General features: G+C 41.2%; 1 protein-coding gene across 1 annotated transcript in view; it reads right to left on the reverse strand.

Annotated features, from left to right (window-relative positions):
- rimbp2b (RIMS binding protein 2b) overlaps positions 1-17,834 on the reverse strand; it is a 175,290-nt gene that overhangs the window by 129,947 nt on the left and 27,509 nt on the right. The window contains exon 3 of the mRNA XM_077224507.1: positions 16,927-17,073. Coding sequence (XP_077080622.1) covers positions 16,927-17,073 — 147 coding nt within the window. The remainder of the gene's footprint in view (positions 1-16,926; positions 17,074-17,834) is intronic.

The following is a 17,834-nucleotide window of genomic DNA, read 5'->3' on the forward strand; positions in this document are numbered from 1 at the left end:
ATGCTAAGCCGTCAAAATAAGCGGTTAGCGGTATGTTAGTTAATCTATCATGCTGATCGGTTAAAAGTATGTTAAGGCTCATGTACACAAAGAGCAATATCAATAAAGATAACTATAACTATATTAGCATCCACACCAATGGATGATATCGTTCTGTTTATAATAAAGCGTGCTGCAGTTTTGTCGTCTGCCGCTTTAAATGCTCGAGCTCTCTAAATCAGGATGGATTCTGATAGGCTGTCAATCAGTCTTTATCATTCATCAGTTGGAAAAAAAAAGTGAATAAAATGATTCTAACAATACTGTTTTTCTGCATTATCATTAGTTGTGATGTGGACTCTGCTATTCTTTTATATTTAGCATGATTTTTAGAACTATATCTTTATAGTTATCTTCCTTGGTGTGAACAGGCCCTTTAAGCTATCATACTGAATGTTAACGAATGTTAAGCTTCCCGGATAAGCAATTAATGGTATCCTAAGCTATCAGGCTAAGTAGTTAAGAGTATGTTAAGCTATGAGACTGAATGGTTAACGGCATGCTAATCTAGCAGGCTAAGCAGTTAAATGAATGCTAATCTATCAGTCTAAATGGTTAAATGTATGTTATCAGGCTAAATGGTTAACAGTATGCCATGTTATCAGGCTGATTAGTAAAAAGTTTATCAAGCTGAGTGTTTTACAGTATCCCAAGCCATCAGGCCGAATGGTTAACGGTATGCTAAGCTATCAGTTTTATAGTGTTTAATTTTATTCATTAAATTTATGTTATATAATTTAAAAGATAATAATTTTCTAATCATTTAATGATCATTTGACAATAACTGACAATTTGATGGTGATTTTATAACGACATTTAGAAGCCCTACAACATTGCTTATACATCAGATATAATATATAAGCATGCACACATATAGAACTCTCTCATGGTTTTGATCAGCTGTGATTTTATCATGTAACGCAGCCTTTCTCTTTTAGTGTGAACAGAAAAAACTACATCACTGGAATCCTGTCATGTTGTGCCTGGTTAGTAGGACACAGTGTTCGTAATGGAGACAAATCTTTCTATAATTTGACTGAACAGACTACAGCAAGTGTTACTTTATTAATGTTCTTCAAAAGTGAAGACAATAAAAGAAAATTCCACAAAGATGTCAGCTGTTACAAAAGGATAAAGACTGTATATGCAGCAAGATGATTAGAAACATAAGCACTGTGCAAATTCAGTGAGGTTTTTGTTATAGCATCTCTCCACCACAAGGCACTGAGCAAAAAACATAACAGTTAATAATTTATTCCAATAATTTATTCATCATGACTAGTCAGCTCTTTGATGAGACTTTAATGAAGTGTTGACAAACTGGCTCTTTGGCACAGGACAGACACAGTTTGAGGGAATGTAGTCCACTCGATGCAGCTCTATCTCTAGTCAGAGGAGCTGGCCGTGGTGCTGAATCAAGCACACAGTAGAGTGGAGCTCAACTATACACTCACTGCCCAATCAAGCCTTTTTTTCTTGTTTTGCTGATGGCCTTGAGGCCCAAAAAAAGCATGCTTTGTGCTTTTTGCAATCTTAAGATGCTTTTAGTCTTCTGTAGCCAGACTTTCGATAATCTGCATTAAGTGTGGTCTACATTACAGCTTCTACTGGCCAAAAACCACCCACTTAGACAGAAAAAGGCTATTTGACTGGCATGTGGATATTTGACATGAAGTCTGAGGCCCTGTTTACACCTGGTATTAAGATGAGTTTTGGTTGTATTAAACTTTGTTGGCTGAAGACCCATGTTTGGTTTGAAGATCCATCGTCTCTGGTCGCATTCATATGTAAATTGTGTGAGCTTATTTCATATAAGATCGAAAGATGTGAAAAAGCTCAAACATTTACCCTCCCCTCGAAGAAATCAGGACAGAAGTGGTTAAAAGTGGTTAAAAGTGGACAAAAGAGACGGATTAAAACACCAGATGTAAATGGAAATGTGTCTCCCTTGTCTACATGTGATTCAATCGACCAAAACGCATCTTAATACCAGGTGTAAACGGGGCCTACGATGTCCATGAACACCATTTTTTGTTAATGAATTAATTATTTTAATAAAAATATAAATTAATAAATACAAAATTAATAAATTAATATAGCATGTCACATGACTTCCAAAAATATTTAATGAATTCTGACCTACAACAGTTAATTTTTTCAGTTGATTGTTGGGGTGATTAAATCTAAGTGTCTCAAACAAAACTTTTGAATATGAATAACAAATATGATTTAAATGAGCCTCCAAAATTTGGGAAAACCCAAAGATCAGTTCTTCCTCAAAAGAGCTCATTGTCACACAAGCTGTAACTTGTAAATGCTGCATTGACCAATTTATTAGAGGGATTTCATCCAATTCTCACTATCTTTGTTTGCAAAATGGATCAGATGGTCTCTATAATAACCTATGGACCATCTGAGGCTAAAACTAGGATGATTTAAACACCCGATATGCTGACCATTTCGACATAAAGTGTTGTTATTTCAGTCTGAACCCTCTACAGAGATTGTGCACTAAATCATAGTCCAAGTATCACTTTGGGAGGCCTTAAATAATAACCAATGTACTGTAGCAGCTTCGAATGTGTAGTCTCTCATCTATACACTCCTGTTTAGTTCACTTTTATCCTTCTGCTTCTTCCATCACACGTAAAAGTGTCAAAACTCTCTCCCACGGGCTTCGACCTGCTGAGATTCTGGAAATATCAAAGCGAGAGTGGCCTAATCCTCCTCTGTAAACGTTGCACATGCACTCCTCTGCATGAGCATCAAATGGAGAGGGAATACATGGAGAGTCTGTGTTTGTACAAACACCCATTAAAATATGTGAGACTAGTTAACATTTGAACTACAAATAAATAAGGTGTTGTAAACGAGCCATTAATGAACCAAATAACATGAAGACATATGATGCTCCATTTTTTGTTTTTTTCTCACGAACATGCATGCAAGAATCTGACACACACTGATTGTAATGCCTCTTGCTGATTCTACAGCACAAACACACACCCACACAGATGTGTGTATGTGAACACGCACATACATGCACACCTCCAGTGCCAGAGATCTAATTAAGGGCTGTGAAATTGAACATGTCCCTCCTTTTGATAGCGTAAAATTAGATGTTACAGATTTGGAGTGCATTCTCACTGTGACGTCTGACACGTCTGCTGGAAGGATGTGTGGCGTTCTGCATCTGTTTGCGAAGAGAGAACGGCTGAAAAATAGACAATGTGAATATGAGCTATATGCTCATGGAAAATGTGAAAAGCAAATATATATAGAGAAAGTGAGAGGGAAAGTAAAAGAACCAGCAATATATGCAAAAATACGCATACATGCTGATATACACCCACCAAATGTTGAATGTCTCAACATGGAACATCAATATTTATGCACTAGCTGAGCTGGGAATGGCAATAATTGCTGCAGAAATCAATGTAAGTCTGTTGCTCACAGTGTATTTCATCTTCTTATGAAGGTCACATTTCCTTTTCACAGACTTAAAGGAGACACACACACACACACACACACACACACACACACACACACACACACACACACACACACACACACACACAAACACACACACTCCTGTATCGCTAAATCAGGATCACATTACACTACGGAAATGTTATGTATGAAAATGCTTCTTGGTTTATCCTTCATTTGTATGTGAATCATTTGTATGAGTATCTGTACAAAAATGTTCTGCACTAGTGATAAAAAAATAGCTAGCTAAAAATAGCATAGCAAATTGTATTACCTTAATTTATTGTATTGGATGCATATATACAATTGAAAAATTAAATTAAAAATATAAAAATAAAAGCCAAATTCAAAATATTAACAAATACTAATAGTACTATTATACTATATACAGTAGTATGCAAAAAGCAATACTCAAATACATAGTATGTCCAAATACACAGTATTCAGAAAATAGAATTCCGCCAATATTCTGAATCTGATTGTATTCATACTATACACATGGATACCAATAAAACATACTTCATGAACAATAAACAGTTTTCCATCAAATACTGCACTTCTGCAATCACATACTTTGAAGGTTTGACATTTCAAATGGAGCTTTTCTCTTCTATAGTGCAAAGGGTTACGGGAAGTATTGCACTGCTGGATGCTTTTGAAAATAATGTTCCTTAGGTTCTCAGATATTTCTGGTGTATTTGTAGTTATATTCAATACAACCTTTTTATCCTTCAGGACTATAATAAATATATGATAACTAAAACGTATAATTAAAGGGTTTTAGAAATAAAAGCAGCGTAAACGACATTCACAGTCCTCTAAATTGTGTCAGCGCTAGAGAGCTCATGATATTTTCTCAACAGACGGACAGGAGGACAGGACCTATGGGGGCTTCTCTTACATCACTGCTTCTTTGATTTCACTCTCTGTCTCTCATCCTCCTCCTCAAGGCATCCCTCTCTCATCTCTCCAGCTCCTGCGTCACTCTTTCATCCTCTGCGGAATTCAAGTATGTGTGTGCGGTTGCGTCTGGAAGAGAGACATTTGAGTGTGCTTTTCAGAATGCACGTGCCCGATTGCATGTACGTGCGAGTGTGTGAGAAAAACGAGGTGAGCTTATAGTGTGTGTGCCGTCCCCAAGATCCTCAACCTCAGCTAACTGGCTTATGAATGTTGGATGGGGGTGGTTTTATGATCTTGTTAAAACTGGTTACATTATTCAAAGCTTCATTCATTCAGAGAGTGAAAAGGCAAAGAGAGAAAGATAGATTGAGAGGACGAGAGAGAGAGAGGCCGCAGGCTGAGTGAAATTTTAATGAATTCTCGCACAGTCAGAGAAAAAACGATTGTGAAAGTTGGCAGAGAAGGAAGAGATTTCAACTCCGCTGATTTCTCCTGTGTCATCAGCTCTTCTCTTTTTTGTCTCATCTAATGGGAGATGTTCGGAGACAAAAGAAAGTGAGAAAGGGTGATGTCAGAGGTATCATTTTCATCTAGATGTGTGACATGTTGCTTTTCTCATCTTAATAAACCAGAAATTTAAATATTTCAGCTGCACAATATCCCAACTGTGTTCCACCTATTATGGTGTTAAAGAAGTCTATATTTATTTGATCAAAAAGAGTCAGAACAGTAATATTGTGAAATATTATTACAGTTTAAAATAACTGTTTTCTATTTTTATATATTTTAAAGTGTAATTTCTTCCTGTGATGCAAAGCTGCATTTTCAGCATCATTACTCCAGTCTTTAGTGTCACATGATCCTTCAGAAATAATGTCTTCATCTTTCTCGCTTCTGACTACCGTTATCAATCGCTTTCTATTTTTCCTATTTTTGAGAGTCGTGAAAACACTATCGTGGTGTTTTTCTTTTGCTATTTGACGACTTCCGCTTTGGAGAAACCCGGAAATGTAAAAAGGGTCCATATGCTGATTTGGTGCTCAAGAAACATTTCTTATTATCAGTGTTGAAAACAGTTGGTTAATATTTTGTGGAAACCATCTTACTTTTTTTTTTTTCTTCAAATAAAGAAATCTGTTGTAACATTGTAAGTGTCTGTATCGTCGCTTTTAATCAATTTAATGAATCCTTTCTGAATAAACGTATTAATTTCTTTAAAAAAAATTACTGACCCAAGACTTATGAACTGTGGTGAATTTTGTAGGACATTTCTGGTGCGATGACATCCAGCGCAAACAGTGTTGGCCGATCCCTGAAACAAATTACTTTTATGAGCTGGTTCTTATGAAACTGTCTTTTTCAGAAAATGTCTTTCAGGTACAGTATGTCTTGATATGAAACACATTAAGGGGCTGAAGAGGCTGATTACACTCTTAAAAATAAAGTTTCCAAAAGTGTTTGTTTTTTTGCAGCGATGCCATAACAGAACCATTTTGGGATCCGCAAAGAACCTTTCATGACACAGTTCTTAGAAGAAATAAGAACTTTTGTTTTCTTAGTTTGAAGAACTTTTTAAACCTTCTTCCACTATAAAAAAACCTTTTGCGCAATGGAAAGTTTCCATAGATGTTAAAGGTTCTTTATGGAAGCATGAATGTCAACCTTTATTTTTAAGAGTGTAACATGATCCTAGAGAAAAACTGAATTTTTCATCATGTGAACAGAAAGAGTCCTTTTAATGAAATGATGTCTGATAAGGAATCTTACTTCACCTGTCATTGGCATTCATTGTGGACCCTGTGTATATGCATGTATGCATCTGCAGGCTCTATATCTCACTACTTCACTGTTGACGATAAGAGATACTTTAGGTGTCTGTATGTGTGGGTGTCTTCAGGGCTGAGATAGGGATGAGAGTGGGTGTAGAGGCCTCTCATGACCCCGTTGAGACGAGTTCAATACTTCCGGATGGACGTCACAGCTTAGGATAGTCAGTGCCCCACCAAAATATGATTCTAAAACATAGAACTCTATATAAACTGAATCGATAATAAACTGTTAATGTTCAGCATTCTGCAACAAATATTTTTTTTAATTAATTTTTTTACGTATGGCTTTGATGTATGAAACGTATGTATTGGGTCTTCAATCTAACCAATCATTTAGTCCGCTTACACCCCGTCCCTTTCTTCCAGTCAACCGCATTCAGATCTTCCTCTATCCAATCAACAATTGATGGACAGAACCAAGTCCCCACTCTACTTTTTTATTTTTTTATTTTCCATTAATCTATTTCACTTACGTGTACGTCACACAATACTGTCGCTACTTCCATTACATCAAAACTTTACGTCTGATATTATAATTAGAACATGTTGTTTTAAAAGTTAAATAATTAGCTTCTATACTGTCACTGTACTAAATCCAAAATAGTTGATTGACATGTTACCTGGAAAGTATTTAATTTAGTATTTTAAGTTTATAGCATATTGTTTTTCTACCCATTATTAATATTAAATTCTAAAACATTCTCATAAATCAATTTAGTGTTTCAAATGTTTTTCACAAAAGTTTTCTTTTTTTTGTGTGTATAAAAAATTGGATTTTTACAGTCTGTTTCTTTTTTCCCTTAACAATCGTTGTACCCCTATTTGAGAGTCTCTGGACCCCGGTTTGAAGACTGCAGAGTTAGCAAAATAGCAAAATAACCGTTATTCATGAGCAAGATGTTTTCAGGTCTGCCTCCTCTACATACACACAAACATATGCACCACTCCTACATGTCATGGCGGGGAACAGAACACAGGAAGCAATAGCAAGTAACTCAATTTATTAATGACCAAAACAATGACACGGGCGTGGAATGGTAGCGCAGGGACTTCGATGGCCAGAAGTGATGACAGGAACCGTGAAGTGGTGAAACACAGAAGACGGAATCCACACAACCCAAACGATAATCCACAACGAAACGACAATCCACGAAGAACACGAACACCGGACGAGCGGGATGACAGGACTGGAACACCGACACAGGAGACATCAAACAACGATCTGACAAAGAGGACAAAAACCGGTGAGTATAAATAGGGTGAGGAAATGGACTGCAGCTGGTGGTGATATGATGATCAGCTGGAGCGGATCAGGTAATGACATCACACTCACGCCCACAACGCACGTGCATTCATACCACAACATAAACACGAGACGAGAAGGAACCAGAGAATAGTATACCGTGACAGTACCCCTCCTCCTAAGAACGCCTCCTGGCGTTCTCAGACTCCCTTACCTGTCGATTGTAATCATCGATAAGGGAGTGATCCAGGATGTCTCTAGCAGGTACCCAACTTCTCTCCTCCGGACCGTAACCTTCCCAGTCCACCAAGTACTGGAATCCGCGTCCCCTCCGCCTAGAGTCCAGAATACGGTTGACCGAATAAGTGGTTTCCCCATCTACGAGTCGCGGCGGGGGGGGAACCGGGACTGGCGGATTAATGTGCGAATGAAACACGGGCTTAATTTTGGATACGTGGAAGACGGGATGAATCCTCCTGTACGCCGGAGGTAAATTGAGGCGGACTGCCACCGGACTAATGATCTTGGTGACAGTGAACGGGCCAATGAATTTGGGAGCAAGCTTATTGGAGACGGAGCGGAGAGGAATGTTTCTGGTAGAAAGCCACACTTTTTGACCGACGATGTATACGGGAGGCCTTGACCGGTGGCGATCGGCCTTGGCCTTGGTGCGCGCCCCCACCTGGAGTAGAGTCTCACGGGCTCTAGTCCAGGTACGGTGACACCTCTGGACGAAGGCGTGAGCAGAGGGGACCGCGACCTCGGATTCCAGACTGGGAAAAATAGGTGGCTGGTAACCTAAACTACACTCAAACGGAGAAAGGCCCGTGGACGACACCGGTAACGTGTTGTGGGCGTACTCCACCATGGATAGTTGTTGGCTCCATGAGGAAGGATTCTTGGAGACCAAGCACCGCAACATCCTTTCCAGATCTTGGTTGGCTCTCTCAGTTTGGCCATTGCTCTGGGGATGGAACCCTGAGGACAGACTAACCGTCGCACCCAGTAATCTACAAAATTCTCGCCAAAATTTGGACACAAACTGGGGTCCCCTGTCGGAGACCACGTCCATCGGGAGGCCATGTAAACGAAAGACGTGATCTACGACAGTCAACGCTGTCTCCTTAGCTGAGGGTAATTTGGGTAAGGGGATAAAGTGAGCCGCCTTCGAGAACCGGTCCACCACGGTCAAAACGACTGTGTTACCCTGGGAGGGCGGGAGGGCGGTAATAAAATCTAGCGCGATGTGGGACCAGGGTCTCGAAGGGACTGGCAGCGGTTGGAGTAACCCATCTGGAGGTCGATTAGAAGTCTTACCAGTGGCACAAACTGAGCAAGCCAAGACAAAACTGTGAATGTCACGAGCCATAAGTGGCCACCAAAATCGTTGCTTAACCAAGAAACTGGTTCGGTTGACTCCTGGATGACAAGCCACGTTGGAGCAATGACCCCACTGAATGACGTCGGACCGTAATTCCTCCGGCACAAATAAACGATTCGGTGGGCAACCGGGCGGAGGCGTTACCCCTTCTAAGGCCGACTTGACCTTCGATTCGACCTCCCATGTGAGTGTGGAAACAAATAGGGTTTCGGGTAAAATGCACTCGGGAGTAGACGGGCGTTCGGAAGGCTCAAAAATACGAGATAATGAATCGGGTTTGATGTTTTTAGAACCCGGGCGGTACGAGAGAGTAAAATCAAAACGGCCGAAAAAAAGTGCCCACCGAGCCTGCCTGGAGTTCAATCTTTTAGCCGTTCTAATGTATTCTAGATTCTTATGATCAGTCCAGACGATAAAAGGTACCCCTGACCCTTCTAACCAGTGACGCCACTCCTCCAACGCTACTTTGACTGCCAACAACTCCCTGTTACCGATGTCGTAATTACGTTCGGCTGGGGACAAGCGATGAGATAAAAACGCGCAGGGATGCATCTTGTCGTCTGTAGAAGAGCGTTGGGATAGCACTGCACCTACCCCCACCTCTGACGCATCAACCTCCACCACGAACTGACGTGAAGAATCAGGGGCAATAAGGATGGGGGCTGAAACAAAGCGGCCTTTCAGTTTGGCAAACACAGCTTCCGCTGTGTCTGTCCACCTGAACGCCGTTCTGGGGGAGGTCAAGGCAGTCAGAGGTGCGGCTAGTTGGCTGAAGTTGCGAATAAAACGCCGGTAGAAATTGGCGAAGCCCAGAAACCTCTGTAGGGCCTTACGGGAATCTGGGCTTGGCCACTCGACCACAGCCTTAACCTTTTCAGGATCCATACGCACTCCTTCAGACGAAATGATGTGCCCTAGGAAAGGAACAGACTGTGCATGAAATTCGCATTTCTCCGCCTTGACAAAAAGCCCATTCTCTAGCAACCTCTGAAGCACTCGTCGGACGTGCTGCACATGTTCCTGGAGAGAAGATGAAAAAATCAATATGTCATCCAGGTAGACATAAATGAACTGATCTATCATATCTCGCAGCACATCATTGACGAGTGCCTGGAAGACCGCAGGGGAGTTGGACAGCCCGAACGGCATGACCAAGTATTCAAAGTGCCCCCTGGGGGTGTTAAACGCAGTCTTCCACTCATCCCCCTTCCTAATGCGAACCAAATGATATGCGTTACGTAAGTCCAATTTCGTGAAGACGGAAGCTCCCTGTAACCTCTCGAAAGCTGAAGACATCAACGGCAAAGGATAAGTATTCTTTACCGTGATGTTGTTCAACCCCCGGTAATCGATACAAGGTCGCAGAGAACCATCCTTCTTCCCCACAAAAAAGAACCCCGCCCCCGCTGGAGAAGAGGAAGGGCGAATGAACTTGGTTGCTAGAGAATCAGAAATATATTTCTCCATGGCCTCCCTCTCAGGAACAGACAGTGAGTATAACTTGCCCTTGGGCGGAGACTTACCTGGCAGTAAATCTATGGCACAGTCATAGGGACGATGCGGAGGGAGAGAAGCAGCACGAGACTTACTAAACACTTCCTTCAGGTCCAGGTACTCCCTGGGCACGCTAGACAAATCCCCTGCTTCCTCCTGAAACATAAAAACAGGCACAGACGAACAAGCAGACACAAGACAGGACTTATGACATTCCTTGCTCCACTCCAGCACAGTTCTTTGCTGCCAGTCTATACGGGGGTTGTGGTGGATGAGCCAGGGGTGTCCAAGAACGATGGGTGCGAGGGGTGAATCCAGTATGTAAAAAAAAATAGTCTCAGTGTGGTTGCCAGATGTGATGAGGGTAATATCTTCAGTCGTGAGTGAAATAGTGGGAAGTTCTTGACCATTAAGTGCGTGTACTGCAATCCTGTGAGTGAGGGGCTTGAGGGGAATCTGAAACTTGAGTGCAAATGATTTGTCCATAAAATTACCTTCAGCCCCGGAGTCCAAAAGTGCTCTACAGTCGTGCTGGTGGACTGACCATCTTAGTCTTACCGGGAGGAGGGTAGATGTGGATGAGGTCTTCTTGGCGGAGATCCCACCCGATAGTAGCCTCATACTTACTATCGGGCTTGACCTTTTACCGGGCAGTTGTATGCGAAATGTCCCGTACCCCCGCAGTAGAGGCAAAGGCCCTGGGACCTCCGCCTTTCCCTCTCCTCCCGGGAAAGCCGAGCTCGCCCCACCTGCATGGGTTCGTGATCGTAGACGGGACTGACCGCGTCCCTGCCGCTGGACCTAGGACCCTCGGCTCCTTCCGGTGTGCGGGTGAACGACCCTCTTCGCTCGACTCGTGAGAGTCGAGCGTCCACCCGCAGTGCCAGCTCGATTAGTCCATTTAAAGATGTGGGGAGGTCCAGGGCGTAGATCTCCCTCTGGACGCGGTCAGCCAACCCATGCAGGAACATGTCCCACTGCGCCTCCTCGTTCCATCGACATTCGGCCGCCAGGGTCCGGAACTCGATGGAAAAGTCCGCAACCGACCTCTCTCCCTGATGCAGGTCGGCCAACACCCTGGCGGCCTCTCTCCCCGCGACGGCGCGGTCGAAAACTCGTCTGATTTCGGAGGAGAGTGTCTGGAACGAGGCGCAGCATGGGTCTTGGTTCTCCCACACCGCCGTTCCCCATAGCGCCGCCTTTCCCGTCAGAAGGGTCAGGACGAACGCTACCTTGGCCTGTTCAGTCTGAAAAGTTCTTGGTTGTAGCGCAAAATGCATCGAGCATCGTGTCAGAAAGGCTCTACAGTACCTGGACTCCCCGGAATAAGCCTCCGGAACCGGTAGGCGGGGCTCAGACTGGTGGTGGAACTCTGGTGGTGTGGGGGGAACGGCTGGTGCGGGTGGCGCAGTGGGAGCTCGCATTTGTTGGATCTGCTGGGTAAGCTCGGACACCTGCGCCACCAAAGATTGTACCGCACGACCCGTGTCATTCAAATTTCTCTCTTGGGAATCCATCCTACGTATGCTGTGCCGAATGAAGTCCTCCAACGAAGACGATGGTGCACTCGCTGCTTCCATGGCTTGGTCAGATCGTTCTGTCATGGCGGGGAACAGAACACAGGAAGCAATAGCAAGTAACTCAATTTATTAATGACCAAAACAATGACACGGGCGTGGAATGGTAGCGCAGGGACTTCGATGGCCAGAAGTGATGACAGGAACCGTGAAGTGGTGAAACACAGAAGACGGAATCCACACAACCCAAACGATAATCCACAACGAAACGACAATCCACGAAGAACACGAACACCGGACGAGCGGGATGACAGGACTGGAACACCGACACAGGAGACATCAAACAACGATCTGACAAAGAGGACAAAAACCGGTGAGTATAAATAGGGTGAGGAAATGGACTGCAGCTGGTGGTGATATGATGATCAGCTGGAGCGGATCAGGTAATGACATCACACTCACGCCCACAACGCACGTGCATTCATACCACAACATAAACACGAGACGAGAAGGAACCAGAGAATAGTATACCGTGACACTACATGCTTCTTCTCAGTTACTGAACAATGCAAAAATGTGACACACCAAAACAAGATAAGTGAAATGCTAATGGACTGCTTTTATAAAAATGCTGTTTCCAAGCAACTAACAGGTTAGAGGAACTGCAGCTCTGTGCCTCCACAATTCAATTCAATACACTTTATAGTCCCCGATGGGGAAATTTGTCTTGGACTTGGAGCACACATACACATACACTGACCAAAAACATAATCCATGAAACATACACATGCACATTATAAACGCAAAGAACAAAAAGAAGAAATAATTATTGCTTTTTAAATATTTAAAAGTCTAATCGACGTAGTCTCTATCATCTGCCAGAAGGCAGAAACTCATATTCTGTATATAAGTTATGTGAAGGATCAGATAATATCTTGGTAGCTTCCTTGATAACAGACTGCTCATATGAATACTCCAATGGTTGATATTCCCTTTTTCCTATAATTTCCTATTATCTTTACCAGGCGAGCAAGTTTAGCTTTGGACTGTGAAGTTGCCAAACCATTCAGTATAACCATAATGTATTATACTTTCAATTACAGCCTGGTAAAATAAATACATTACTTTCTGTTCTACCCTGTAAACTCTTAGGGCCAGATCATTTCCATAATAACCAGTAAACACCAGTAAATTGACGAGCGCAAACCTTAGTAAATCACCTTGCATGATTCATTTAAATACTCTCCTACCATAAATTTTCCGTCTGAAATGAAAACTGCTACAAATGTATAAGCAATAAGATCAACCGCAAAAATAAACCTGTCCATACCTTTTCAGCGTTAATTTTTCACTGCGTGTCTTTAGTAAATCCGGACAGTAGTTTTTTAACACCAAAATCACAAGCTGTAAGTAAATTTGACCCTTAATCTTGGCAGAAATTGTGACATAATGAGCGACACCTTTCTGACGCACCAGTCTCGTATCTCTCACGGAAGAGTGGAAACATAACAGGAGGAGCGACGACAGTGAAGGACGAGAGAGATTTTGTGTTGTTTTTCTGTTTTATTATATGTGGCAGCAGCAGTCGTCAGAGAGGGACTGCTGCCTTTACTTTCGTTTTATATTTGTTTATTATTTTATTAAAGTTGTTGAATGTTCCCACCTCCTTCTTCCCACAACATCTAACTGCGTTACTATTAGTATTACTATACAAGAGGCTAAGCAAAGCTGTATCATCACAATATTTTATTATGAGGTTACTAGGATCAGAATTAGTACATTTATTTGTATAGAGCGTAAAGAGAATCGGGGAACTAACGTAGCCCTGTGGAACACCTATGCTTGTCCTTCTAAACTCTGATACACTATGGTTAACCTTAACCTGTGTAAGCCCGTTTATCGGTCCAAACAGGGGTTTCCAATAAGACGGGTGAAGGTCACTGCGCGTTACTGTCTTTCCTTTTACGCAACACAACAAGATTAAATGAAATACATTTTCTCATATGTATTACCTCGTTATTTCATCTGACTCCATAAATGAAAAAGGTTTTAAAGGGTTAGTCACCTTCCTGGTCAGAGTTCTGGCCGCTGGAAGTTTTTCAAGAAAGTACTCCCGGTTAGTTTCCGGGGCCTCAAAACTGTGCGTTTTTACGTGAAAAAATAATTTGCGTTTCAAAGCTTGATTAATTTAACACAAAAAAAACACGCCGGTCAAAATTCATACCTCAGTTTTAATCGGCACTATTTTCTTTCCATTTCTATCAATCCGCGCTGCTGTCAACATCAACAGTGCGCACGTTCCGATCAGCTGTTCCATAGTGTTTACACAATCGATTACGAAACGACGTAAAAAGTAGAAAATGAATGATGGTGCGAACTTGTAAATTTCCAGGCTGTGACCACAAGAATGTGCCGGGATCACCGTTCAGATTCCCTTGTTTTCCTGTTTCGGATATAGCTACGAGACAGCTTTGGCTGGTTGCCATCGGCTACTCTGTGGGAGCTAAAATATCCAGAATCAAGGATTATCGTGTGTGCAGTGCTCACCATTTGTCGTTCATCATGGCTCTTGCTACAGCTGTGGGCCCAGCATCAACTTGGACAACTTCATCTCTGTCCTCTCGCTCTCTCTCTTCCCGTTCTATCTCCATCTGTTGAAGTTCGGCATCGGTATACTCCGGTTCATAAAGGTATCCCTTTGGCGTTGTGCTAAAATTACTTTCATCCTCATCTGTTCCGTCTGACATTGTGCTAAAATTGGTTTCATCATCAGAAGTTACGCAGTCAGACATGTTGTCAGCGAGTCGCGCTATCAACAGCTGATCGGAACGTGCGCACTGTTGACGTTGACAGCAGGGTGGATTGATAGAAATGGAAAGAAAATAGTGCCGATTAAAAATGAGGTATGAATTTTGACCGGCGTGTTTTTTGTGTGTTAAATTAATCAAGCTTTGAAACGCAAATCATTTTTTCACGTAAAAACGCACAGTTTTGAGGCCCCGGAAACTAACCGGGAGTACTTTCTTGAAAAACTTCCAGCGGCCAAAACTCTGACCAGGGAGGTGACTACAGAGTGGGTCAGTGTGTATGCACTATAGTGTTGGTAAGGATTCCATACAGCTTCATGTCTTAAATGGGCGAACTAACCCTTTAATGATATCTGAGCATCATTAAAAGAGAGCGAATGTTTGATTATTCTTTTTAACTCTGTAATTATATTTATCCCTTCAAATTAGGAAAATTAGTCCCTCAGAGGTCCTCACGTTTAAACGCGGGTCTCACGTACACAAGCTCAATCAGTTTTGGTCATCAAACAGAGGTAATTGCTATATACCTGAGATTGGTCACTTTCACGCCCCCATGGAGATTGCATACACTTGAATTTAACTTAATGTTTACTTCATAGAGGTATGGCCACTATTACAGATATAAGGTAATCAACATTACTTCTCTTATAATAGCTTTGGAATTTGGCCAAACCGTGGTTTCCCACGTACACTTATCTAAAGTAACATTAAATTAAAACAGAGGTAAGACATACCCAAATTTAGATTGGTCAAGCAGCATTTGCTGTTCTTAATTGAAATTAACTTCTTGTCTTTGCAAACCAAGAACACTTGAATTGATGCCAAATATTAGTCGTCACTAATATAACGCTGACTTGCGGATACATACGAATCCGTTTAATCTACTTGGGAAAACAATTTCAGAGACAGTCAAATGTTTACAATTTATTATGTCAGGTAAATGTATCATGCCAATTTCATAATCAGTCCAAAGATAATAAATACAAAACATCAAATGAGACCTTTGTACCAGTCGCACTGAAACATTTAAAATGATACCAAACATGTATAGTAATGTATGATAATTGTTAATATTAAACCTTATAGATTTTTGGGTGAATTCAGGTAGGGATGGGTGAAGGGAATGATGTGTAAATTGGGAGGTGATCAACTCAAGTGTGATCATGTCTCGAATGGGGATGGTAATATAGCAAGAGTTTAAATGTTAATTTCCTTTGTTTTCTCAGAGAGTAGCCCTCTCTAACAGTTCTTCCAGTTTTTTCAGTCTTACACCTGCTGCATTAGATTTGTTAAAAAAGAATAATAACATTTAATAAAAAAGGGTTCACACTCCACTGCTTACATTTTTTAATTAAACCATGAGGCTTAATTGTATTAAAACCCAAGCTAAAATCAACAAATAGCAACCGTACATAAGCTTTTGGACTCTCCAAATGTTTTGCAATAGTATTAGTAATAGTGTTAACAGAATCCTCTGTAAGGCTATGGGCCTATAATCATTATTCTCCATTGGACTCGATTTCTTTGGTAAAGGAACACAACAAAAAGATAATGTGAGACTAAGAAAGAAAACCGAACATGCCACACGACCACATGATGATGTTGATGATGTGTAATCATCACAAACAGACATGACACAAAGCCCACTAAAATTAAATATTAAATCATATTGTTATAATGTGATTGGCATAGTTATGTGGACACTGTATTTGTGCTAAAAGCCAATGGCAATAAAAGACGTTGTGCACTACATAATTCAGTTTTTTACTCCCAATGAAAATTCGCCCAAATTGAATAAATCTCAACTTAATACATTTGGGCCAACATTCATTACATGCAATCCAGTATTCTTTGGACAACACATCTTTTACAGAATTGAAAGCTACTGAAATGGGAAATCTGATGACTCACGGACAGCTTCTACTGGGAAACATGATGTGACAGGAATATAAGCTGGTGTGTGCATGTAATCAGTGCAATTAATTTACATCTAGACCAGCACATCAAAGAGAAGCCTGAAGACTTCCAAACAATCTCCGGTGGGATATACGTATATATGCACATAAGAGTGTGTGTTAAAATCAATTTAAGCAAACATTTATTTAGGCTTTAACATTATGCAAGGAACAAAACACATCTTTACTTTCCTTAAGCAAAACCCTTAAACATTAAGTCTTTGGCATGATTGCCATACGGTTAAGAGTAAGGACGCATGCTGACTGACCAAAAGTTTGTGCTGTTGTCGAAGCAGGTAGAGGGCGGCGGTCTCGGGTGAAAGTTTGTGTTTCCTTTCCTCTAGCAGTCGGTACGCTTCCACATGCTGGGACGATAATTCAGATAAATGCAATGGAAACACCTCATTCCGCAGTTTCTGGAAAACACAGAAATAAAACTACATAAATATTGGATGGATGGATGGATGGAAATTGCAATAACATTTCACAACATTTCTCTTTTTACTGTATTTTTGATCAAATAAATGCAGCATAAGAGCATACGAGACCAAAAATCTTACTGACCCCAAACTTTTAAACAGTTAAATATTATACATAAATAATCTGTAACAAGATTGGATGTTATGGGAAGAAGGTGGCGGTAACCAGCGAACAATCAACAATTTTAATAATAAATAAACAAATACAAAAACGAAAGTAAAGACGGAAGTCCCTCACGGTCGACTGCCGCCTCACATAATAAAAAAACAACAAATAAAATCCAGGCCTGGCCTCTCTCGATCTCCACTGTCGTCGCTCCTCCTTTTATGCTTCCGCTCCTCCGTGAGAAATATGAGACCGGTGCATTGCGCATGTGTCGATCATACGTAAACACGCCACCGGCCTCGCACCGTTCTCCCACGGCCCTCGGCCTCGTCATGCTCGCCACATAATTGTATCTTAATACATAATATTATTAATATAGAAATAAATAATAATAATATTATATAAAATACAAAATATAAAAGATAAATGTTTCTACTGTGACCCCAATAGTATTTGGACACTTATGTCAAACTTAATGTATGAATGTTGTTACATTAGATATGAAATATCAGACAAGTGGCATATTCATTAAAGCTATTGTTAAAGCTTTTCAAAGTACTCACTTCACTTTTATGTGCCATTTTTGCTACTT

The sequence above is a fragment of the Siphateles boraxobius genome, unplaced genomic scaffold (assembly GCF_051911475.1).
Source record: "Siphateles boraxobius isolate OS27281-9 unplaced genomic scaffold, OSU_SipBor_1 9, whole genome shotgun sequence".
NCBI lineage: Eukaryota > Metazoa > Chordata > Actinopteri > Cypriniformes > Leuciscidae > Siphateles > Siphateles boraxobius.